Below are 24,300 nucleotides of genomic sequence, written 5' to 3' on the forward strand. Positions count from 1 at the left end.
TATTCATTTCAGTTGATATATGCATTTAATTGTAATGTTCTTTCATTACCATAATGCTAAATACACTTACAACTTTTATCCAGACAGGGGCAGAATTTTTCTAAAACAACATCCCACCCACTCAGTGTACAGTATAAAGTCCTGTGGACAGTATACAGCACTAAGGTGCAGTTTTCAGGAGTTTAACCATGCTGTGAGTCACTTTAGTTGTAAAATAACACCATGGTTAAAGTTACATTTCAAATCAATTCACATGTCTTAATTGCAAAGTTAAGTTTATTTTTTGTAGCAATTTGCAGCAAAAAGCAAAAACAGAAGACTCATATATAACCAAAAGTAGATTAATGTATTGTAAGTGTAGACCTCTATCCAATGTCTTCACAATTGCAGTAAGGGAAACGTGTGTATGAATTTTTATCCCTTGTATGTATGACCTCCATTGATCCACTACATGATGCCAAACTGAAAACTAAATGGAAAATCTCCGTAATGCCAATAAAAGACAGACTTAAGTCTATGTCAAAACCACAAGTCCCACGTCAAAATAAGGTGTGAATGGGCTTTTTTAAATACCCTCTACATATAAAATTTTTCACCCGCCTTCTACTAGGGTTGATTGTGTTGAGCTGAGAACCACAAACCACATTCCTGTAGTCATGAGGCCGAGCTGATCTGAGTCACACGTTAAGAGAGAGAGAGAGAGACAAAGAGAGAGAGAGAGAGAGAGAGAGAGAGAGAGAGAGAGAGAGAGAGAGAGAGAGACAGAGAGAGAGAGCGAAGTCAGAAAGCAACATACGCCACAGTCTGTTTGAGCAGACTACAGACTGTATAATATAGGCGCAGACATAGAGTATATTGCTGCTTTCAAGGGATCTAATACATATCTGGCCGACATGGAAATATAATCACAGTTTTGTTGACATGATGGTACATCTAAAACACAGGTAAGCTGTGTTTGATCATGTTAAATATGTACTTCCTAGTTTCATTTTAGTTGGTTTTGGTTTCATGACTTCAGAGGTGAGCTACTTAAGTAGGCTATGACACAGCTCAATATGCAAATATCAGTTTAACTTAGGAAAAAATAATATTGGGAAATGTTTTTCTGCAGGAATTGCTCCTTAAATAGACACAAATACAAAGTAATAAGGTCCAGCAGTATGTAACACAACACACATGGGCGTGAAAACAGACAGCAATTTTAAGATATGAGATTGTGAGTTGAGTTTTTACTAAAAAACTTAATACATCTGGGCTGTTTCCTCTATCTAACAGGGAAATACTGCTGCCTGTGTGTTGACCACAGCCTTCTGCTTGCACTGACATGTGTGAACAATAGTATGTTTTCTTTTCTCTTTTTGAGCAGGTGCATGTCACGATTGACGACTGGAGAGGAGGCTTTTCAAGTTCACAATTTGTCTTTATTAACAAAATGACACCAAAATATACTCAAAACCAAAATACAAAAAACAAGATATTAAACTGAGGCAAAATAACAGCAAACAAAACAGTAACCTCACAGCAAGCTGCCAAGATTCTCAAGCCTTCTTCTCCTGAAGCCCTTTTTAACTCAGCCTGCCTAATTAGAACCTACCACCTGCGCAGGTGATTATAGGGTGAGCAACAGTTACACTTAAGTTTCTCAAAACATCATTACAATCGGATAGATCAGTTACTGCCAACATTACTATTTATACATATATGTGCACCCACTACAGTAGGCACCCCAAATATTATAAACATGTCATTTACTGCAGCACTATTTTACCTATTGTTCTTCACCTTAGTATTGCCCAGCCCCTCCCTACAGAAAGGACCTAATGAACCCATAAAACCTGCCGAATAGGCCTATGTCAAATAATAAAGTAACAAACTAAAACAACAACATTACAGTGAAATTAAGAATTAAACAGACACAAAACAGTATCAATCTTGGGAACAGGGCCTAGTGAAAAGGGAGAAGGGTAGCCTTTTCACAGCGCAATGTAAGCAGGCAGTAATAAAATGGCCCAGAGTCTGTGTGACTTTATTTACATGCAAGGAAGTGAAAATGAGAGTGTAGATAAAGGCAGAGAGGCCTGTGTGTAAAGAGAGGACTGAGAAAGAGGTTAGACTACATCAGAACTGCAGCATTGAGTTTTCACACTTAAGTGCAAAAATGTGGCTCCGTCACAGGCATGCAGGCGAGAGTAGGCCTACAAGATGGAAAGAGACGCAGAGAGAGCTGGTTTAGTTTTATAAAAAAAAGTGTGCTATATGGAGGTCCAGAGTCACGACTAAAGATACCCCTTATCCTTTAAACAGACAGAGCTATGTAATGAGAAAACATGACATTCTGGACACTTTAAGGCAGTACAGATATCGGCAACTCTAATGGTTCATAAAAATGCAAACTCACTTAAATAGCAGATAAGAGCAGATAACCCCATGACGATGTCACTGCAGTAAAGGCCATCAGCCCTGACAGCAGAAGTTATCTGGTTTCCTGCAGGTTTTGAGATGTTCTGCCTTTCTTTAAATAAATTGTAAACATGTCTGTCAGATAAAGGCTGACAGTGGTTAATCTTAAGGGCTTTTAGAAAAAGATCACACTCATCTGGCAGGACCACTCCTTTTCTTCAAGCATGACATGTTTAACCTATTAGTTAGGACAGTGGCTCCCAATCTTTCATCATGTCTGATGTGCCCACACATCAAATGAGCTCAAGTACCCCTCTACCTTCCCCTTATGAATGTTCCTACGCAACCGGTAGGAATCGGACCAGATTAGAACGCAAATTTCGGTTCCTCATTTCGGTTCCACTTAATATGTCGACTGAAATATTTTCCCTCTGTCGCTCCGAAACGGACGTAAAAATATCACGCTTTCTCTGTAGTCTACCGTTAGTTAGCTACCGTAAATGTAGGCTACTTTTAAAATGGCATATTTTCCCTCTGGGCTCACCAAAACGGATGTAAAAGCATATTAACCATTCACTGCACGTGATTGTTGCACTTGCTCTGCTAGTCTATCGTTAGCAAGCTAGCTTTTAGTGCATTTAAAAAGCCTAAAGCGAAGCGGTTTAAAGTGTGGCTTTAAACTCTATAAAAGAGCCTTTCTTTGATGTCATTTTTCTGTTTTTCAAGAATCGGTTTAGGAATCGGAATCGTTTTAAAAGTACCGGTTCGGCATCGGAATCATAAAAATCCAAACGATACCCAGCCCTACTCAAAACAGTTACATCATGGAGTAACATTAAGCTGGAAGTTTTAAGCATTTATACATTACTAGCTAACGCTAACTCTTTCAACTGTTTATCCTTTACTTTTCGCTAACGCTAACTCTTTTAATTATTTATTATTTATTATTTATGGACTATAAATGACTGTTTCCATAAGTCAGGAACCTTCTGTTGACACATTGATTGATTAAAAATATAATTAAAAATGGGGCCTAGCTGTTCGGCACAACAGGAGAGAACACGGCTAACAATGTTGTCTGGGCCCGGACTTGTTTTGGCTTTGCAGTGTTTAAAGATGGTCACAACACTTTGTGTAGAGAAGCAGACAGATGATTGGGACAGGGGAAGTAAGGACTGTTTTAGGCCAACAATTTCGTTGCTAAAATCATATTTGTCAAATCTTGAATAAAATTGATTTAGTTCTTGGGCCAGGAATGTATCTGGGGTAAAGCCTTCCAGTGCCACCCTTTTCTTTGTTTTGTCATTTAGACCCACCATTTTTTTAATACTGTCCCATGCTGAGCCTAAGAGGTTATTACTAAGTTTGTGTTCCACTTTGAGTTTATAGTCCCATTTAGCCCTTTTAATTTCAAGTTTAATCTCCTTTTGAATGCTGTGTAATTCCTGAAAATTATTTTGTCTTTATCACGTCATGTCCAGATACAGTAAATAAATACCAAAAGAATATGCTGCCTCACTAAGTTTCTCCAAACAAAATTGCTCCTGAATAATTATTACCTTCCTGTATCAGTCACAATCACATGAACACTGATTTCATGTTATTTTAGATTGCTGGCACCTATGGCTTTCGATCATGAGCTCTGTCGCAGTCCTTTCTTTTGTGACTTTATGTAATTGCTAACGATGCATGTCTGCTGTCACATGAAACCACTGGATCCTCTTTTGTTCTGACTTGAAATGAAAGATTCAGGGATGTTTGAGTGTCAGGTTTCAAGACCTCTTTTCATTCAATTTCTGTTTTTTTTAGAAATTCTTAACAGGAAATCGTAACACACTTTCAGAATTCTATGCTTAAGACAGCAGCTTTTTCCTCGTTTTCTCCTGCTCTGTTTTTTTTTTAGGACGTGGTTACCTCTGAGATGATGGAGGACAAGAACAGAGTTTGTCATGTGATGGAGGAGAGTGAGGTGGATGTGCAGATCAGACAAACCAAAGCTCAGCCCCAGCAGACCAGCAACAATAACAGACCCACCTGGTCAAATGGTAATCAGCTGCCTCTTTGTTTTTATTTGGTGAATTGTACAGCAAAAACAGGATGACTCACATGGGCTAGTTTGCTAATATATACAGCCTACCATACATATTTTTGTATTTAAAAAGGTAGTGATATATATATGGAGTTTCATTTGTGTAAACAATTTTGTTGTTGTATACTGTTTTTGAATGTTATAGCATACATGTAGACCTACAGTATAGTAGTACTCTTGTTTTAATGTTAATGACTGCACTGTGTTACATTTTACTGGCATTTGACATTTTACATGGACTGATGTCTGTTGTTTTTTGCCGATGCAAAACATGCGCCAGTCCACAATTAACATGGATATTTTGCACAGATGGAATCTCATATATTTCCCGGAATTGCAGGTGATAAACTGTTGTTGTGAAGCTTTTGACACATATTGGCAGTAGACAGTATCGACAAGCTGGTATCTATCTGGTATCTATAGCTGATATTTAATAAAAGGCCAACACATTATCAAATGTATCTAATCTTTGTCCAAATAGTCATAAACAGAGATTAGATTACTTATTCACTGCATCTTTCTGAATGTCATTGTCACCCTCAATAAATCCTGAAACAGATTTTGGTAACAAAAGTTATTTTACAAGGTGCAGAGAATTGCAGTACCCAAATGCAGAGACAGCCAGGCAGTGGCGAGCTTGAGGATTTAATCACAATAAAAAGATATACAACCAAAGGAGTCCTCTAGGTAGCAGGCAAAATCATTCCAGAATGTAGAGGAAGCAAAAGAACAGGAATACCGAAAAACTAGAACACTGAGACAACGGGGCAGACTCCACACACAAACACTCCAAACAATACAGTACACTGATCTGACAACAGACAAAGACAACACAGAGACTAAATACAAATACAAGAGGTAACAAGGTGAAACAAGTAATAGGTGACACTATGGCTCAGGAACAGGTGAAACACATCAAGGTGGGGCAGACAATTACAAAGGCGGGAAAACACAAGGCAGGAAGTAAACAAGACAAGACAAAGGAGAAAAACAGACTACAAAATAAAACAGGAAACAGAAACATACACAACCATGACAAGTTAAGTATAAAATGTGCACCAGTCACACTTAAGTGTTACAGCTGTCTTGTCTCATAAACCTTTGCCCTACAGTGCTTGTTTCAGATTTTCTTTTATAGTTTATGTCACTAAAGTATAAAAAAGATCAGTGCTTTTATTTTAGATTACCTCGTGACCAGCCCTACTGTGTGTACTGTACAAGTACTTCTACACCATTAGACAAGCATTATCACTGTGTAGTCACCATAACATCACACTCACATGCCTCAGATGCCAGTAAACAGTCATGCATAGATGTAAATGAGAAATCTTTTAACAATTCAACATAGAGCCTAATTCAATCAGGAGAGACTTTGTTGCAGATATGCAAATATTTATTGTAAATAAGCATAATATGATATGAAATGTACAGGGTCTTTGGGGATTAGACTCCATAATTAAAAATATTTTAAAGGGGTAGAGAAGCCAGACATATTCCCCCAGATGAAGCCTAGACACTGGTGATGGAGGAGAGGACCGAACGAAGGACCTGACTGCCAGAAAGGGACTCAGGTTGCAGTGATTGACGATGCCCGGAGGTGGAAGGGGAGGAGGAGGGTTGCACGTTTGCCTGAAAAGACAGCTGATAGCAAGGAGAGAAGACATTTAAAGCAGGATGTCATGCTGTGATTGGATAATGAATTCTGTGGCCAATTCTGGTTGGTTTACTGAAAAGTGAAAGCCTCTTAACAGCTAAATAGTTTTAGGGAGTGATAGTGGTGATTGCCGTAATATAGAAGTCTTCCTGAAAGAATTTTTGCTGAGCTTCATTAGACTTGTAATATATGAATGAGTTTGTAGGGACTCGCCCACCCTAGGTCAGTGAGATTTGAGGGATTGTTTACAGTATATTTGACTGTATAGCCTTTTTATGTTTTTGTGTCCTAAAACATTTTCAGACAAGTGTTTCAGACAAATGCAGGTTCACACTTCTATTTTCAGCATTTATGTAGTGATAATGATGATCTCTCTCTCATGCCTCTCTCTCTCTCTCTCTCTCTCTCTCTCTACTTTCAGGTCAGTGTGTTGTGGCGATGCCAAACTGTTCGATGCTAAACCCGAGCTTTGATCTGTCTCTGTGTCGTGCCAAACTCGAGAATGATGGCTTTCAGGTCAGCACACGCACATACATGACCTACTGTGGCACTGGAAAATTCATATATCTTTACTTTAATCTGTGTTTAATCCAGGTTGTTAAATTGTAATTTTTTTTAGATTCCAGTCAGAGACATGGAAGCTCCACTGAAGACAGCTTTGGACCTTCCCTCAGTTAGGAGATACATGGTTTTTAACTCGGCTCTCTTCCATTTTATAATGGCACCGGTATGTCCTCCAGCTTTCTGTCCAGTTTACCAAATATTTAGTCTGATTATATCCCTCTCTCCCTATTCCTCTTCAGTTTTAACTCTCGCCTACTTCATTTTTTTCATTTTCATTTTTTCTGTTTTTGGTTTGTGTCAAATGAGCACTTTAATGTTTTAGTGTTACACTTCCATAAAGTTTGGGAATGTGCAAGAGACAGATTTAAAAATAAAAATAAAAAATGAAGAAGCTCTAGAAACACCAGGTTGTTTTGCTCCACAGCTGGAGCTAGGAGACAGTAGCCCAACATTAATTCTTATCTTGTCTGTTTGTTTATGCCATACAAAAACAAAAATGTAAAAGTTTTACGTAGAATTACATGCTTAAACTATTTCTTGATGAACAGAGACAAACAAGATATAGGCTAACGTGTGTTAGCCTAATCAGTGAGCTTAAGGTGCTGGTAGGTGTATTTGTGAATTTGGACAGAGCCAGGCTAGCTGTTTCCCCTTACTTCTTTATGCTAAGCTAACTGCCTCCTGCTGCTATTTACTGGACAGCCATGAGATTTATATTCTTATATTCTCATCTAACTTTCTGCAAGAAGGCAAATAAGCATATTTCCCAAAATGTTTTTTTTAAATGCTGGATACCCCTGTCACTGAGAATATACTAATTAATATTTCCTCTCCCTCCAGGTGCTGTATGTGGTGGTGTGGTGCGCTACGTTCTCCACCCTCCACCTCTTTATCACTGTCAGTGACTACTGGGTTCTCTGCCTCTCTGTCAGCCTGGTCTCCATCTTCCTCACCACTGTCATCATTTTCATTCTCCACTACAGTAACAAGGAGGTAAAGAGGGGGTCTGTTACCATAAAATTAGTTAAAGGTCCCATGGCATGAAAATTTCACTTTATGAGGTTTTTAAACATTAATATGAGTTCCCCCAGCCTGCCTATGGTCCCCAATTGGCTTGAAATGGTGATAGGTGTAAACCGAGCCCTGGGTATCCTGTTCAGATGAGCTGTTCTGGAATCTTGCTTGTTATGAGGTCATAAGGAGCAAGGTTACCTCCCCTTTCTCTGCTTTGCCCGCCCAGAGAATTTGGCCAACCCATGAGAGAGAGAGATATCATGGCTTTCAAATGAGAAAAGTGGCAGTTGGTCAAGGCCACACCCCCACTCTCCACCTTGCCCCTCCCTCTCTCCTCCTCAATAGCTACAGACACAGAAATGGCACATCCTAAGGAAAGCTCATTGTGGGACTGGCTCTTGTGGCTGTAATTCTGCACCAAGGCTGAATTTCGGGAAAGAGACTTCAGACACAGTATTAGGGGACCACTGAGGTCTATATAAAAGCATCCAAAGAGCACCATGTCATCGGACCTTTAACAGTAATACTAGTCTCGCATTGCCAGACCTTCCTACACAGCGACGCGTAGGAGGGTCTGGCTAGTCCACGCAACATTCCGGGTTGGGAGAAAAACGTGCTCTGGTTTATTGGCATTTCTTTAAACCAATCACAGTCGTCTTGGGCGGCCCTAAGTGCCGGACAGAGCAACGGTGCCGCTGCAAAATAGCCTCAGGAAGGAACTTGTTTTAGTGGAACATGTGTACATTCAAAAGTTGTTTTAGGTGCAACAGAAAACTCAGATTGGACAGTCCATTCTGAGTTTTGCTGTTTAGCTGTCTGGATTTACCCTGCAGAGATCTGAGGAGCTGTTAACCATAGTCCTCATAAAATCCACCGGAGTTCCGGAGTTCCGGATTTCTGGCGGCACCTGAACAATCCCGGGAAAAGAGAAAGTCGTCGATATAGAGTATAGACTACATTAATACTGACACCTTCATATCTGAAGAGGAATCTTAAATTCCTTGAAATAAATTACAAACTTGAAATGGGAAATAAATGATTCTCAAACGTATTTCTTTGTCTGTTTCTTTGTCAGATCAACATGAACGTAGACGTTCGGTTAATCCAGGTGAATGAGAGGATGGTGAAACACAAGCTGCTGGTGGCCGTGGCCGACTGGGTGCAGTCCTGCACTGGAAACATGAAGGTTGTTCTTATAAAATCAACTGAAACTGTGAGAATATCAGGTCCCATATGGGCCAGAAGTGTACAAACGTCTTTATACATGTGTCCATGTCTACTGTTGTTAGATATTATTTAGGTTGATACACAGCTTTTGTGTATCAACCTGTGGTTGTCTCGTTTCTTAGTTTCATCTTATTTGCACATTTCAAACAACCCAACAACATGCCAGGAAGAACAACACAAAGATATAATAACAAGATGATGAGGAGAATTTATGACATGGAGATCAATGCAACAAGAAGATGGAAGAATTATTCAACAAAACCAATCAATGACACAACGAGATGACAATGATTAGTTGTCTATTAATCTAAAAAAAAAAAAAAAAAAAACAGTAGAAAGTAGTAAATTATTGAAATCCAGTATGCCATCCTTTATCGCTGCATCATACAATAAAACGTCTGCATGTTTTGTGCTTTACTTTATAGACATTTTCCCAAAATATATTCTGCAATATTTGGTATCTTTTGAAACTTTAGGATCTCCACTAGAATGTAAAATAAAGTTTTATGGGTTTGTACAATGAACCAATCATTGGAGTTTTATTGACTAAAGGGCCTGCAACAAGAAAAAGTTGGTATTGAGTGGGTTTGCTCAAAACAAACAGCACAAAGGTCATCTTCAAGATCTGTCGGTAATTCAGGGAATAGGTCTTTTTTTTTTTTTTAAGATTATTTTTTTGGGCATTTTTTTTTTTGAGAGGACAGATGAAGACATGAAAGGGGAGAGAGAGGGGGAATGACATGCAGCAAAGGGCCGCAGGTCAGAGTCAAACCCGGGACCGCTGCGTCGAGGAGTAAACCTCTACATGTGGGCGCCTGCTCTACCAACTGAGCTATCTGGGCACCCCGGAATAGGTCTATTTTACTTGTAATATTGTCTCGCATTGCCAGACCTATCTCCACAGCGCTGTGGAATAAGACAAACAAGTAGTATAGTATATATCTAATAAAAAAACAGAAAATGTGGAGGTCAGTAATAAAATAAAAATATAAAAATACAAATGCTAAAACAAAATGTTAATACCATAAATGTCTTGTACTGAAGTGCATCTCCACTAATCATGTGGGAGTAAAAAGCTTTATGTGATCAATAAAAATGTTTGAGATGTGGGTGGTGATTTAGTGGTCTGGAACCAGGCTAGTACACCAGTAATGAACCACAAATTAAATATTTTTGCTTCTGCAGCCACTGATGCTGTTGTATTTATCTCTGTGTGTCTTTCTGCAGCTGTACTTTGTGTATTGGGACATGTCCCACTGTCTGAGGGCACTGACTGAAACTTTAGAGGAGTGCAGCTTTGTGGTGAATGACACCCAGGTGAGTGAGTCGGGTACATCTGTCCCTCTGTTTGTTCTCCTGCTGCTTTATTGATTTTGCTTGTGATTCCATGTTAGTCCTCCCTCAAAATCAATAGAAACATAATTCTAGCTGCTGTTGAAAGGATATTTATTTCTACATCTTCTTCTGGTAAACAGAAGTTTAGTCTTTGAAGTACAATAACACATTTCATAGCTTCAATTTTTTACAGCGTGGAGGAAGTTTAAAACGATCAATTTCACACATTCATCAGAAAAAGCTGGAGAGGAAAATGGCGCATCTCGTTCTTGTGACCGAGGACGCGGCTGTTGTCCCTGAGGACGAAGGGTCCGATGTGGAGCAGCAGGACTCAAATGAACGGAGGCCTCTGCTGAGACATGAGGACAACGGCTGCTGTACCTCATCCAGCCAACAGGAGGGCACCAAAGTCACCACCAACTACAGCCTCATCCCTAACGCATCGTTACCTGCTCAGGTAAAGAGACATGATGCTGCAAGATGTCTTTGCTCCCACACTGACGGAATTTATATTTATATGATCAGCAGCATTGTTTTATTATAGATACATCAGAATGAGCAATATATGTTTGCTGAAACACAAAAAGAAATTGCAGTGCATGTAAACTAGATCAATTAATGTTTTTAAGGTGTTTTGGGTTAGTTTTCTAGATCAGGAGAATGTGGAGTTTTGATTTTAAAAAATTCCCCCTGTTCCTCTATGTGTGAGGGCCTGAAGTTTGCTCTTTTGCACATGTTTAATTATAGTTAAGTAGTTTCAGTATCACCACCGATCTTGGTTTTACTCTTTTCATTCTCATAGTGAAAGCAGCTTACTACAATTTATTAGTGGTATTGTACTTTTTTGCAGGCTACAGCCTACCAGCTTCTGATGACCTACAGTGCAGCTTATGTGAAGCTGCTGGTGTCTAAGAGGCTGTCAGGACCGTCACACCACCGCCTACGCCCCCAGAGGAATCACTGCACCACCGCCCCTCTCTGCCTCTGCCAGTACATCAAAAAGAAGATCCTTCAATAACAGAACCAGTGTCAAGACTTTTGCTTTGAACCCATGCTCTTGAACAGACAAACTGACATGTAGGAGCACTTCCATTGCAGCAAACATGGATTATATTGTTTAGGTCAAATGAAGGAACCTTTTCAGAGCTTCACACTTTTGATTTCTCTGTTTTTAAGTCTCCAGTTTGCAGCCACCTGTACCTCGGCTGCTGTCTTCATGCCAGTTCCGTATTTGCACAACCTGGATCCTCGTCCATTTGCTCCCAACAATTTCTGCACCATGCCAAACGCTGTCTGATCCAGCTGCTGTAAACCAATATTTGCACTCTTGCACACATGACAATCACAGCCTTAGCCTTGCTGTTTAAATTATTTGCACAAATAATAAATATAGATTCTTGTGATTTGATTTGCAGTAGATTCATTCTGCAGTAGAATCATTGGATTTAGTTTTGTATTACCTCAAATGTCAGCAACAGAAGTGGAACCAGAGTGTGTTTATTTTTGTGTTCTCAACCCTTTGGTTTTATGTGTGTAGGTGGATTATACAGTATATCTATGCATGTTTGTGTGTAGGATGCTGGGATTCTCACCAGCGATTACCCATCAGTCCTGGTGCTGTGGCTGAGATGACAGCCCTGCGAGAGAGCCGCAGGATGGCACAAACACACAGTGAGACAGCCAGCGTGGCTGACCTGGGGGAAGCTGGGATTGTGTGATGGAGGAGAGACGCGTGCAGCGTGAGGCCAAGTTAAACGATCTTAGAGATGCTGGCTGTCCTCAGGAGGCTAAATGGCCATCTGTGATCCTTCACACACAGGTTGGCTTAGCTCCCACCTTTAGTTTCTCCCTCAAACCTCTTTTCCATTGGACGGATTGTTTGGCGCCATACTTCACCTTTTCACAGATATGATTTATAATTAAAAAAAAGTCATTGCAGGTTTAAAGGATTTTAAATCGTAATCACGATGAAACAGCAGCAAAAATAGGGGAAGACAGAGAAATAAGAGATGTGAAGACATAACAAGACATGGAACAGACATTCTAAGCTATTATGGTCTGATTGAAAATGTAGAATTGTTCCCATGGATGTATTAGGCAAGTTCTTATAATACATCTGTGTGTTGTAGCATTCTCACACTAGCATTTAATACAAGGTACAACTGAGGCTGCAGTGATGGCCGTTAGTTTTGCAGGTATTTGGTCATAAACCAAAATACCTTTGACCTGATGGTGGCACTAGATCTTTTACTTTGCTCAGTTTCATCGTCTGTAGTCATCACTCTTTTCTTTGTTTGTTCAGCCATAGTAACCTAAGGGGAACATAAGTTTGTGTATAACATTTAATGGCAATCCATCCGATAGTTGTTTAGACATTTCACCCAAACTGACAAATGACAACCTCATGGTGGCACTAGAGGAAAAATCAGGCGGTCACCGTAAGTCATTAGGATTTATCCTATGGGGACCATGAATATCTGTACAAAATGCAATGGCAATCGATCCAGTAGTTGTTGAGATACATCAGTCTGGACCAAAGTGGTGGACTGCCCAAAAGATAGGCCAGAGCTGCCTGGAAGGGAAGGCAAAATCTTTTTATGTGGTACAGATGATGCACAAAAACACAAATGCCACCATAATGTACAAAAAGCAGCTGTAAAACACAATGATAGTGACAGAAGATAGTGAGAGATACTGTAGTTCATGTTCTGACAGAGGGAGGAAAAATAGATGGAGAGGGAGAAAACCAGGGCAACTATAAATAGCACCTTAGTGATGAGGGGAGAGAGGAAAGGCCACAGAGACACTGAGAGGATGTAGAGACACCAAGAGAGAAAAAACAGAGCTGCAGAATGAGACCCTGCCTTCACCAACGTGTCGTTCACAACCCAAAAATGATTCTTTTATTCATTACTCAAACAACCAACCATGTGCAACACAGTCATGTACATACTGTAATTATAATAATAAACCCCAAGAGAATCACATGTACACAGGTAATTTTTGGCTCTTTGAAACAAGCAACCCATCGCATTTACAAGCTCAAAAACAAAACGAAAAGAATGAAAATGAAGAACCCATCTACCAGCTGGGTAATAAACAGCTTTGTTGCTGAGCACAGAAGATTCCCATCAGAAAGCACACAGGGAGACGAAGCCTAGCACTGTATAAACTAGATATGCTAGGAGTGACTCTATTCAGTAGACACACACTCGCTGCCAGAGCCCTCTGTACAATAATAATGCTAAATAATACTGTGTTTCATTTACTCTTTTAACACAGAAATATCACTGAGTCATATAAAGGACAGGGCATGTATTTATCAAAAGGCTAAAAGTTAAGTTTAAAGTAAAAATCTTTCATTGTTACTTGCTTATCTACGCTTTCTTGCCGAGAGTTAAATGACAAGATCGATACCAATACCATAAATATGAAACAACAGCAAGAAGCTAGTTAGCTTAGCTTAGCAACAGGGGGAAACAGCTAGCCTGGTGTCATCCAAAGGTAATAAAATCCACTTACTAGCCAATTTGCGCTATGTCTCTCTCTTTTTTTTATATGAACAAAGACTAAAGTGTAAAAACAACAATTCCGAGGTGACAGAGCCAGGCTAGCTGTTTCCCCGTTTCCCAGTCTTTATGCTAAGCTAAGATCATCGTCTCCTGGCTGTTGTGTTACATTTAGCGTACACACAGTTTTGGATTGATTGTACTAACTATAATTTTTTGTAATGAAAATGTTATCTGAAAGCAGTAAGAATAATCACGTTTTAGCAGAAAACCTCATCACTGAGTAATTGGATGAAGGGTTGTTTTTGTTTTGTTTAATAATAAACAATAAAGCAGTTGTTGGGTAAATATTTGTCTCTGATTGGCTATTCCTGCTCCGAGCATATGTGATCAATCAAGAAAAAGTTATTGGCTGTAAATAGGAGGAAGTCACTTTTTTTTACTACTAAGCTTTTAAGAGCATTATTAATTGTAGTTTTTAGAAGTTTGATAAATACATGCACATATGTATTTAATATTATGAGTGATAATCAAATGCAATGCAGTTGCCAATAATAATAATAATACCAATAATAATATATAAACTACATAATAAACTGTATTTATACTGTCTCTATTTGTGTTCATTGTCAACAAACATCATTTTTAATATCTCTGAATAATTCTCTTGAAAATAGCATCATCATAGAGACCAACAGGGGGAAAGGGGGAAGCAGAAGGAAAATATGAATTGGTCTAATAACTCATGTGGACAGGAGAAAGACAAACAGAGAGAGGAAAGATACCAGAGGAAACATTTCATAGAGCTGAAAGTGCTACAATACAGTATTGGCATTAATATTTTCTCTCTGTCTTATTGGAAACATTCATTTTCAGTTCCTCCCATTACTCCAGAAACCTCATATAGTCGTTCATACAGTAACGTTACGGCCATGTTGGCTCTTATAAAGAACAGCACACCTGCTGCTACATTATGGAGACCATACTCATAGGAAATGAACCCTGACTCAATGTGTTACAGTGAAACAACGTCAAAGGAGCACACATCTAGCCTCGATATTTAAGACAAATGGAAACAAACTGTAGATGACATGCAGGGTTATGTTGCCTTAGAAGTCTAATGTTGTACTAAAGTTTCACACACAGGGTCTCAGAGATTAAATAGCTAAGGGATGTGCAACACAAAAAAGGTCAAAACACTTACCTAATACTTGCGAAAACAATATTTGCAAAGATTCAAATACTTTCATTTAAATTGTCTTCTTTACAGTAGCTTGTTTGAAAGTTACTGTACCACACACTTTTAGACATTTTAGGAAATATTCCCACCAACAGCTGGGACACAAGCTATTATTGCAATAAACGCCCCATTAGCTTAAATTTATATTTATCATGCACTATAAGAACTCTGAATGTAAGCAGCTACATCATATCATCTGATTACTACAAAGCGCAACATCGTCAGAAATCAAATTTTAAGCCAATTTCAAAGTGTCAGATATTGCTGCAAAAAACTAGTGATATACTGTAAATTAATGAAGACAAAGGCAATGCATGGGTAGATATTGAATTAATTAATAAATAACAGATTTTAAATAAATCAACCAACATATAATTTATAATTAATGTATCATCTCATCCAGCTAAAATGTCCATGTAATATACCAACAACCAATCTCAAATAAATACTCTGTGTTTGGTTACATTAGAAACTCTGTCAGTTGAGTCTCCATTTGGTGTGGTAAATGTGTATTGATCACCCCATCTAACAATTTCAATCAGTTTGGCAGTCTCTGTCAGCAATAACACTACTCCTGTAAATCAAAACAGTTTCAACATGGCACAGTGTTTTTAAAGAAGAAAACACATGTATACTAGTACTTGCAGTTAAGACTAAAATATGCATTTAACCATCCAAAAAATAACTCTGCGTGGGCACATTTAGTAGATTTAGTTGTTGGAATATTTAGAACTGAAACACACAGTGACCTATCCTCTTATCTAACTACATCATCAGTATGAATTAATCAGCGTCAAATGAATTATTAATACAAGGAGCTTTGTTTCCCTCATGGAGCTCATATCTGGGTGTAAATATTAAGTGGTCACTGTGCTAACAGCAAAACTGGGCCTAATTTTACAGCTGCTTGTATTTGGTGTTTGAACATCAGCTGTGATTGGTTGTTTTTGGTCGTCGGCGTGTGTTTGATGGCAGCAGGTTAGGTCAGAGCTCAGTGTGTGTGTGTGTGTGTGTGTGTGTGTGTGTATGTGTGTGTGTGTGTGTGTGTGTGTGTGTGTGTGTGTAGCTGTACACAGAGAGCCAGCAATGCAGTAGCAGTTTGTGTGCATTCTCAGTGCACCTCCAAATGATTGAGAGTAGTTAGCTAGCTAATAAATGCCATGATTTCCCATCTGTCTGACGCTGCGTGGAGTTACGGCTCCCAGTCGTCATCGTGGTGCTGCGAGGCAATGATGACAACGACGGTGAGGATGGTGCACAGCACAATGGTGGCGATGCCAACAGCCAGGCTGATGAAGGAGAAGTTGCGTGCCTCACGGGAGGCTATTTCCGCCGTCACCATGTCCCCTCTGGATATCGCTGTGCGCACCTAAGTGGTGCAGGAGGGAGGGGATGGGTGTATGGGAGAAAAGAGGAATTAGAAAATATGTTATGTAACAAGAAGATGCATGAGTGGGAGCAGGAGAAAGTCTAAAACACCATGAATGGATCGATTTCACTGCAGCACAGCCTGAATGTGGAGAAAGAGGCCACTCCACACAACATTAACACACCATAACAACATATACAGCTCAGACCGGTTGGTCCATGCCTTGTCAGCTCAACTTAACTCAAAGCCAGCTGAGCAGGCCCAGAGGAAAAAATCCATTCAATACCATTGCGCCGACAATGGTGCAGTTACGTAATGTGGTCTGTTGTGTGCATGTTGGTCAGCACATTCTCCCATTACAGAGGCAAACAACAGGCAGTGTGAGGTATGAGAGCCACCAGACTGAGCCTTTACATTTCTCACATCACGCTCAACTTAACTCGACCAAGATACCAAACTGTGCCTTTTAATGCAGAGGTGGTATAGTTGTCTATGCTGAAAGTATGCACTTTAGGTGTAATGGTGGTGCGCTGACCCAAGATAAATTCTCTTTAAATGTGTATATAAATCCTGCGGTGGCAGTTTCCTTCTGCTGCTGACTATTTTTCCTTATTCTGCATAATTTAAAACAATTGAAAACATATGGTGTCTACATCAGTTATACACTACAGAGTCTTGCCTATTTCGTCCTTGACAGGGAGGGGCCGGAGAACTGAACAAAAAATCCAAGCAGCCAAATACAAGCTAATTTTGACACAAAATATACATTTTGTTTGAAAAATCACCTGTATTAACACAATTATGTGCACAATAAAAAAAAAACTTTTGCGCCAGAGGAAAAGTCAAGGGATCACCAAAGTCATTAGGATTCATCCTCTGGATGCCATGACCGTCTTGTATTAAATTACATGGCAATCCATCAAATAGTTTTTGAGATAATTCAGTCTGGACCAAAGTGCTGGACCGAATGACATGACCATCCCTAGAGTCATGGCGCTAGCACGGATATAAACATGACATTTTCCCAAAACACTCAATCTTAATGTGACTAAAATAAGTGTGATTTATAGTATCTTACTTTTCTGCATACTATAACTTTGTTTATCACAGTGTCTTTCTAAAAGTACACTTCTGAAAATAAAATGAAGGGCGAAATGACTCTAGAATCCATTCACACTACAGTCTCCCTGGTAAAGGGGACATTATGTTAATAAAACTCAAAGATCAAAAGATGAATGATGAAGTGGCATTAACCTGCACTGCTTTGATGATCGCAATAATGCCTGTTGGCCAGAAGCAGCAGACGGTGGTGAGCACGGCGATGGGCAGGTAGTCGTGTGGTGGTCGACGGTCCATTAGGGTGATGCTGGGTGGCATTTGCATGGGATAATTCTGGCCCGGTAGAATCCCTGGGTGGCCTCCTCCGGCTGGCATGTAGGGTTGACCCTAAACAGAGGGAGAGAAGAAGACAGAGAGTAAGTACTAGTGCTATTTAAAAACAGAAGAGCTGTTGTAGAGCAGCTTACAAAGCACTTTCCACTCCAAAGACACAGGAACAAGGTGACACAGTCAAAGAGGAGTTCAGCTGCATTATCACAGTCTCTGTATTGTATTAAAGAGTTGTGCATGTCGTAGCTTTATCAGAAATGTCTAAAGATTTATGATTTATATGTGAGATTACAGCTAGCCTGCAAGATGGTTCAGTGAGTTGGCTCTTGATTACATTTTCCCCCACCCTCCTGTATTCCCGTACACAAGAATGTATGCACACCAACATCAATTATACTGCCAGGGATTTTGAATATTTCATTTCAAAATAGACTGGTGAGGTGGAACTCTTGTTTTCAATTCAGTGCTTGGTGGTGAGACTTAGTAGCACAAAAGCACTTTCAGTTTTTTGATGACTCAATTACATTTTGGGGCCTAATTACACCACTTTCAGTTTACTTCAAGGGGGTGGTGTGGATGGTTTTATCTACTGTGTAAACATGTGCAGCTAGATTTATTATTGTACAAAATTAATGAATAAGTAAAGGGTACAATAGCAATTTATCTGAGCACTGGTACACAACCTGTTTTTATACCAAAGCAATGCCTACTCACATCCCCTCGTCTCAGCTTGCATATTTTATGAAATGTGAGCGACAAAGACGGATGTTCCCGTCTCATTTTTTCATTGTTGTTTTGGGAATTCTATGCCTTTAATAGATAGCCAACAGTAGGAAGATGACAGGAAATGAGGGGAGATAGAGATGACATGCAACAAAGGAGGGGAATCTGGGAGTTTGCGGTTTGTTCCAGTATTATTTCACAAGCAAAAAAGCACACACTTAAAAAGTCACTTTTTTGTGTTGCAGAAGTAGTTTTTTCTCCTATGTTGTTAATCATCTCACGATGGTAAGCAAATGTAATTTATGTCATATTCTGTTGTTTTTAGTCTCAGTGTCTTACATATATCACTTTGAATTAACCGGTGTTTGAAATGTGTCAATCAAATGAAGTTAGCCTTTCCTGTTACCTGTCAGAATTTCCGGCAGCACCTGAACAATCCCGGAAGTGGAACGTTGTGGATATAGATTAGCTGTCAGTGAATATTCTACTAGATGCTTGTGTATCGGTTTGTCCTTAAAAATCAACATTGATCACATTAGCTGTTACAAACATTGCTGCAAACCGTTTTTTAATAAAATTCTTAAAATAAAAAATTTACTTAAAGTTGCTTTAAACTGTAAAAGAGATATACGTGCGATATGCAACAACATCTTTGACAACATACTGCAAAAAATGTATAGTTTTAGATTATTTTTTGGGGGGCTTTTCCCTTTATTCGATAGTGACAGTGGATAGACAGGAAAGGGGGAGAGAAAGACAGGGTATGACACGCAGCAAAGGGCCACAGGTCAGACTCGAACCCGGACCGCCGCAAAGGACTCAGCCTACTTGGGGCGCACGCTCTACTGGGTGAGCTATAGGCCGCCCCCAAATGTATAGTTTAGAAGACATATAACAGAGTTTGACATAAAATAAAGGGAACGCTTTATTTTACAGGTTTGTAGTTTTTCTGATAATGTTTTAATAATTTCCGATGAAGTTTCCTGGAAAGAAGTACTGTATGTAATTTTGTACTAATTATAGGGAAAACTAGAGACAGTGTTTATTTGGTCAATTTAACTGGTAACAATGGAGCTTTTCTTTAAAAGAAATTCCTTTGAAAATCAACACCTATACAAACTGAAAACAACAAACAACTGAGATAACAGACCACTGTACTTTCCCTATAATTAGTACCAAATTGCAAACTTCCTAGTCAATTATTATGAAACTATGGACCTGTAAAATAAAGTGTATAGGATGGAAAACATGATAACTATTACCTGTGATATGAGGTGAAAAGAAACGTATATATAAACAAACAGAGACTGGTGTAATTCAGACTTGTACAATCTTTCAAAGCACTTTACACGTCTCAGACTCACCGATGCCATGGGGTAGACGGGTACGTAAGCTGTGCAGGGCTGCAGCTGAAGCGGGTAGCCCGGATGGATGTATCCTACAGGGGCATGAGGCATGGTCCCTCCGGGGCCTTGGGTCTGGACCGCGTAGCCCTGCGGGGCCCCCTGGGGACCCAGCGGGCCGCAATGGAAGTGGGTTTCTTGAAGATATCCATCTGATCCTGGAGGAGGAGGCGGAGGAGGGTAGTTGGGTTGGGTGCCCGGTGCAGGCTGCATGTTGGGATGATGAGGTACGTTTGGGTCTTGCGGGCCGGGGAGGTACGGAGGAGGCTGCATGGTCTGACGGCCAGAGTCATCGAGACCTGAGAGATGAAGAGGAAGACGGAGAAAAGATAAGAACAAAGCAGGTAGGAGAGGAATCATAAATAGAAAAAGCAGAGGAAGAGCAAGAGAAGAAACAGATGTAAGAGTGAGCGCGCAAGCGTTATCTAACTCGAGCACTGTTACACATTTGTCTGCATGTTGAATGTAATATGTCTTATCTCACTGTTGAGGAGGGGGAGAAACAATTACACAGACCACAGCTCCTCAGCAAGACTTCAAACAGCATTCACAAAGACAGAAAACCCTCGTAGTCTGTGTGCTAGTGATTGACATTTTCACCTCCAAAGAAGAAAGGCCTTTTTCTCTCCTTCTCCTTTCAAAAACAATGTTTATTAGCGGTTAGAAATGTGGCATTTCTGGGCGCCTGGGTAGCTCACCTGGTAGAGCGCGTGCCCATATACAGAGGCTCAGTCGTCGACGCAGCAGCAGCAGATTCACCTCCGACCTGCGGCCCTTTGTTGCATGTCATTCCCTTCTCTCCCCCCTTTCATGTCTAAGCTGTCCTGTCATAATAAAGGCCTACAAATGCCCCAAAAAAGAAAGAAATGTGGCATTTCTGAGATGGAGAACTTCATGTGTCTGAAGCATCCTTCTGCGTTTGAACATTTGATGCTCACACCTCTGCTTCCTTTGTATTTGTTTAACATTAAACATGACTGATGGGGTGTCGTGTTTTCACAGCAGGGAAGCGGCCGAGGGTACGGTAATCCAGTTTGACAGGGACATGAGGAGGGAGGAGGAAGTGAAGATGGAGGTGAGGATGGAGGAGTAAGGATTTGATGGGACAGAGGAAGGAGAGAGCAGGAGGCAGTTTGCAGAGCAGAGCAGCTGAGTGATGAGTGATGACAACTTGTGCTCGGGGACCGGCTTTACGTAAGAGTCCCCGACTCCGTCACAACTAAGAAGCAGGACATGGACCAGAAACAGACAAGAGGTGAAAGGAGCGAGCAAGAGGTAAGGGACACCTTTGAAAGGGCATGATGTGCCATCAATTCAAGAGTGGGCTTGTGAGATGGTTAGGGTGGCGGCGTTTGAAAAGATGTCATACAAACGGTTTTCCAGATTGGATGTCTTCACTATAAAATGGGGAAAGCACCTGAGCTTTCTGGAGGGAGAGTATGATGGGCTTATGCATATGTTTTTTTGGTTTATAGTTTATTGTCTATGTTGTCATTTTGTTGTATGGTCTTGAATATTGTAGTTGTGTCCATGTTATCTTTTCTGGATTTTTGTCTGGGTAGGTAGTGATGTCAAAGGGGGGTATGTGCATGTTGCAAATTGTATGTTTTGTGTTAAAGTTAAACAAAATGTGTTAATCATAAAAAAAGAGCATGACGTGAAGAGCAGCTTGGCAAACACGAGAGACAAAATGTTGGTGTTTCGCTATTTATCCAACATCTGTCAAAGTAGGATTAAACAGAAGAAAGAATATAGGGAGTGGTGGATTTTCAATTTAAAATAGGTAACATGTGACATGTTCTAAACATTGGCGACACAGCAGGTGATGCAGCAGGTATTTCCAGTAAAAAAAAAGCACCAAATTCACAAATAAAAGCCAAGTTGTAGGTGTGTGCTGCAAGCTGCCAGAGATAAAATGGATGGATAGCTATCAAGTGTTATTAATCAAAGTAAAATGACTGATTTATACATTTTAGAGGTAATTTAACATTTGCTTTTTAGTCCTCAATTCTTAAACTAATAGACTAATAGAATACAATATAATACAATATAATTTCTTTTTTGTCATTGCACAGAATAGACAGATGAGATATTCCACTTCTGGGTAGTGCACATTGTTGAGTTGTAGTGGCTCTATACAGGTAATACTGTTGGGAATAACTATGTACAAGGAATATGAAATGGCAGGTTTATTTAATTATATTGAGCTATAATACCTTTAGAATTGGGCTAAAAGTCCCTATTGATCCAACTCTAGCTATAATTAGTTGTTAAATACTTATTTTTGAATAGTAGTTTTTAAGCAACATTTTAGTTGTTACAATTGGAATGTTCGATTTTAGCAGGCGAATTGAAAATATTGACTTTTACCAAAACAAATAAAAACCAGTTTGTTTGGTCAAACTAAATAGAAATTGAACAGACTTCTCACAGGGAACATTTTTGACTTGTAGTAGCAGGAAAAGCACACAAGTGTAACTAATAACATTTATGCTTGTTCTGCTTAATCCAGTGAACCAGCATGCCCAACACTGTGCATACTGGGACCTAAAATGAATGTAGTAATGTTATTATACACTTGTGTTTGACAGGTCAGGTCAATTTTATTCATACAGCCCAGATTTCTGTGTCGACAGTTTATTCTGCACTGAAGAGTAGGAACTTAAATTAGTGCCCTAATTATTAACAATTACATATTAAGGAACATGACACATTTTGTTGATAAGTAACTAGATGAAATGTTATGAAAATGTTGTAGGCCTATATATAATATTTAAGATATCCTTTCCTAGTGACAAAATAAGTAGCTGCTAGTGCCTGTATTTAGCCTTTTAGGATAGTAGGAATAAACAGTACTGCAGGTTATTGCAGGTGTAATTTAACCCCAGGTTAGAGGGAAGCAGAAGGGTGAACCATGACAACTGAATGAATATCATCTCAAATACATAAAACTGAGCTGTGCTGAATTTAACATGAACCAAAACCATTCCCACTCAGACATCTGCAAGGTATCATATCCCTACATGTATTGACAATGTACTGCATCCTCATGAATAACATTATACTGTCGGTCTGCTGTTGTTCTTGTTTTTGTATCAGTGATGGATTATGGGCCACACAGGGTTGATTAACGCACGAGACAACAGTAAGGTTTACAGTCTGCAGTCTCCTGTAATGTACCAGTGCAACTTTATGCTTTTCATTATGACCTTTATTATTTTATTCTTTACTGTAAAGCTGCTGTTTGAGCGCCTTCATTGGCACTTTAACATCCTGAAATGGAAGAGAATTCTGGAAAGACGAGACAAAATTGCTTTTTGTTTCAGTGCACCAGACGTTAAGGATTATTAATTAAGGCTGTTAAAAACGCGCAAGTGAAGGCGTGCACGCGCAGAGAACACCCACACTGATGTCTATAGTCAGGAGAGATGTACGTAGGCCTGTGGGCAATGATGGTAATGAGGCACAAAAGAAAAAAAATAACAATAACCCCATAATAAATTGTAAAGTAGCCTGTTACATAAATATATATTTTTAAGCAGTAACATCAATAAAATAACTTCACTGCTTACGATACAAATACAATCACATAAAGTCTAATAATGTCACTTTAAACTCTCTATTAAAAGAACCCATGGATATAATAAGAGGCCCTATGGTGCTTTTTGCTCGCCAGTCTGCACCCACACAGCGGTGCATCATCCTATAGAAACACCGCTGTGCAGATAAATAGCGGATGAAGATGTTGACAAGAGGGGAACTGGACAAAAAGATCTCGTCAGCCCGATATGTATCCGCAGATGAAACAAAACGATGTCCATTTAAAAAAACAAAAACAAATTCTCACATCTTAAAGAGGGTTAAGAAGAAGTGGCTCAATTAGGCTACCAATTAGGCTTTAAAATGCGCCACATTTTACACAATTAAAACACCTCACCGTGTTTTTCCGACGACATGCCTTCCGATCTTCTGTCCTCCACTTGTGGTGTTTTTACTCCAAGCTGATGGTGAAAAATCCCTCCTTTCGTGCGCGATGATGCAGACTTTTACTCCAAACAACCCATCCTCAAGATGTCTTCATTTTAAAAACACCCACGCTTTTATTATGGTAACTTCCAAGTGTTAGAGTAAACCCAATTCTCTCCCAGCGCACAGTGCTCCTCCTCTCCTTTCTCTTTGTGCGGCTAATAAAGGTTTCTCCACTAACGCGTCGCCTTACATTGAATTAATCAGACTCAACGCTATCGTTGTCTTAAAGCGACAGCCCGGACTGCGAAACCACACATGCACTGTGCTGGAGCATCCCATCACAGCTCAACGGAGCCACGGATTTCTTTACTCGCTTGACATTTCACCACCTCAGTTTTTCCTCGCAGGCACGTTA

The 24,300-nt window shown here is 39.7% G+C and overlaps 2 protein-coding genes across 3 annotated transcripts; one reads left to right on the forward strand and one right to left on the reverse strand.

Annotated features, from left to right (window-relative positions):
- Window positions 1–754: 754 nt before the first annotated feature.
- Window positions 755–13,270, forward strand: LOC120571157 (transmembrane protein 268). Of its 2 annotated transcripts, none has more exons than XM_039819892.1 (9): window positions 755–944; window positions 4,304–4,445; window positions 6,565–6,659; window positions 6,763–6,870; window positions 7,548–7,700; window positions 8,797–8,907; window positions 10,176–10,265; window positions 10,477–10,740; window positions 11,134–13,270. In XM_039819892.1, the coding sequence occupies exons 2-9, from the start codon at window positions 4,322–4,324 to the stop codon at window positions 11,299–11,301; spliced, it is 1,113 nt and encodes a 370-aa protein (XP_039675826.1). In that variant the 5' UTR covers window positions 755–944; window positions 4,304–4,321; the 3' UTR covers window positions 11,302–13,270. The 2 variants fall into 2 exon arrangements, with proteins under 2 accessions (XP_039675826.1, XP_039675827.1); XM_039819893.1 differs by having other exon boundaries at window positions 757–944; window positions 10,519–10,740.
- A 613-nt stretch (window positions 13,271–13,883) lies between these two features.
- Window positions 13,884–24,286, reverse strand: prrt1 (proline-rich transmembrane protein 1). The gene is made up of 4 exons (XM_039819905.1): window positions 23,854–24,286; window positions 19,878–20,215; window positions 17,656–17,847; window positions 13,884–16,401 (listed from the first exon to the last, which is right to left on the reverse strand). The coding sequence occupies exons 1-4, from the start codon at window positions 23,870–23,872 to the stop codon at window positions 16,225–16,227; spliced, it is 726 nt and encodes a 241-aa protein (XP_039675839.1). The 5' UTR covers window positions 23,873–24,286; the 3' UTR covers window positions 13,884–16,224.
- Window positions 24,287–24,300: the final 14 nt, after the last annotated feature.

The sequence above is a fragment of the Perca fluviatilis genome, chromosome 13 (genome assembly GCF_010015445.1).
Source record: "Perca fluviatilis chromosome 13, GENO_Pfluv_1.0, whole genome shotgun sequence".
Lineage (NCBI taxonomy): Eukaryota > Metazoa > Chordata > Actinopteri > Perciformes > Percidae > Perca > Perca fluviatilis.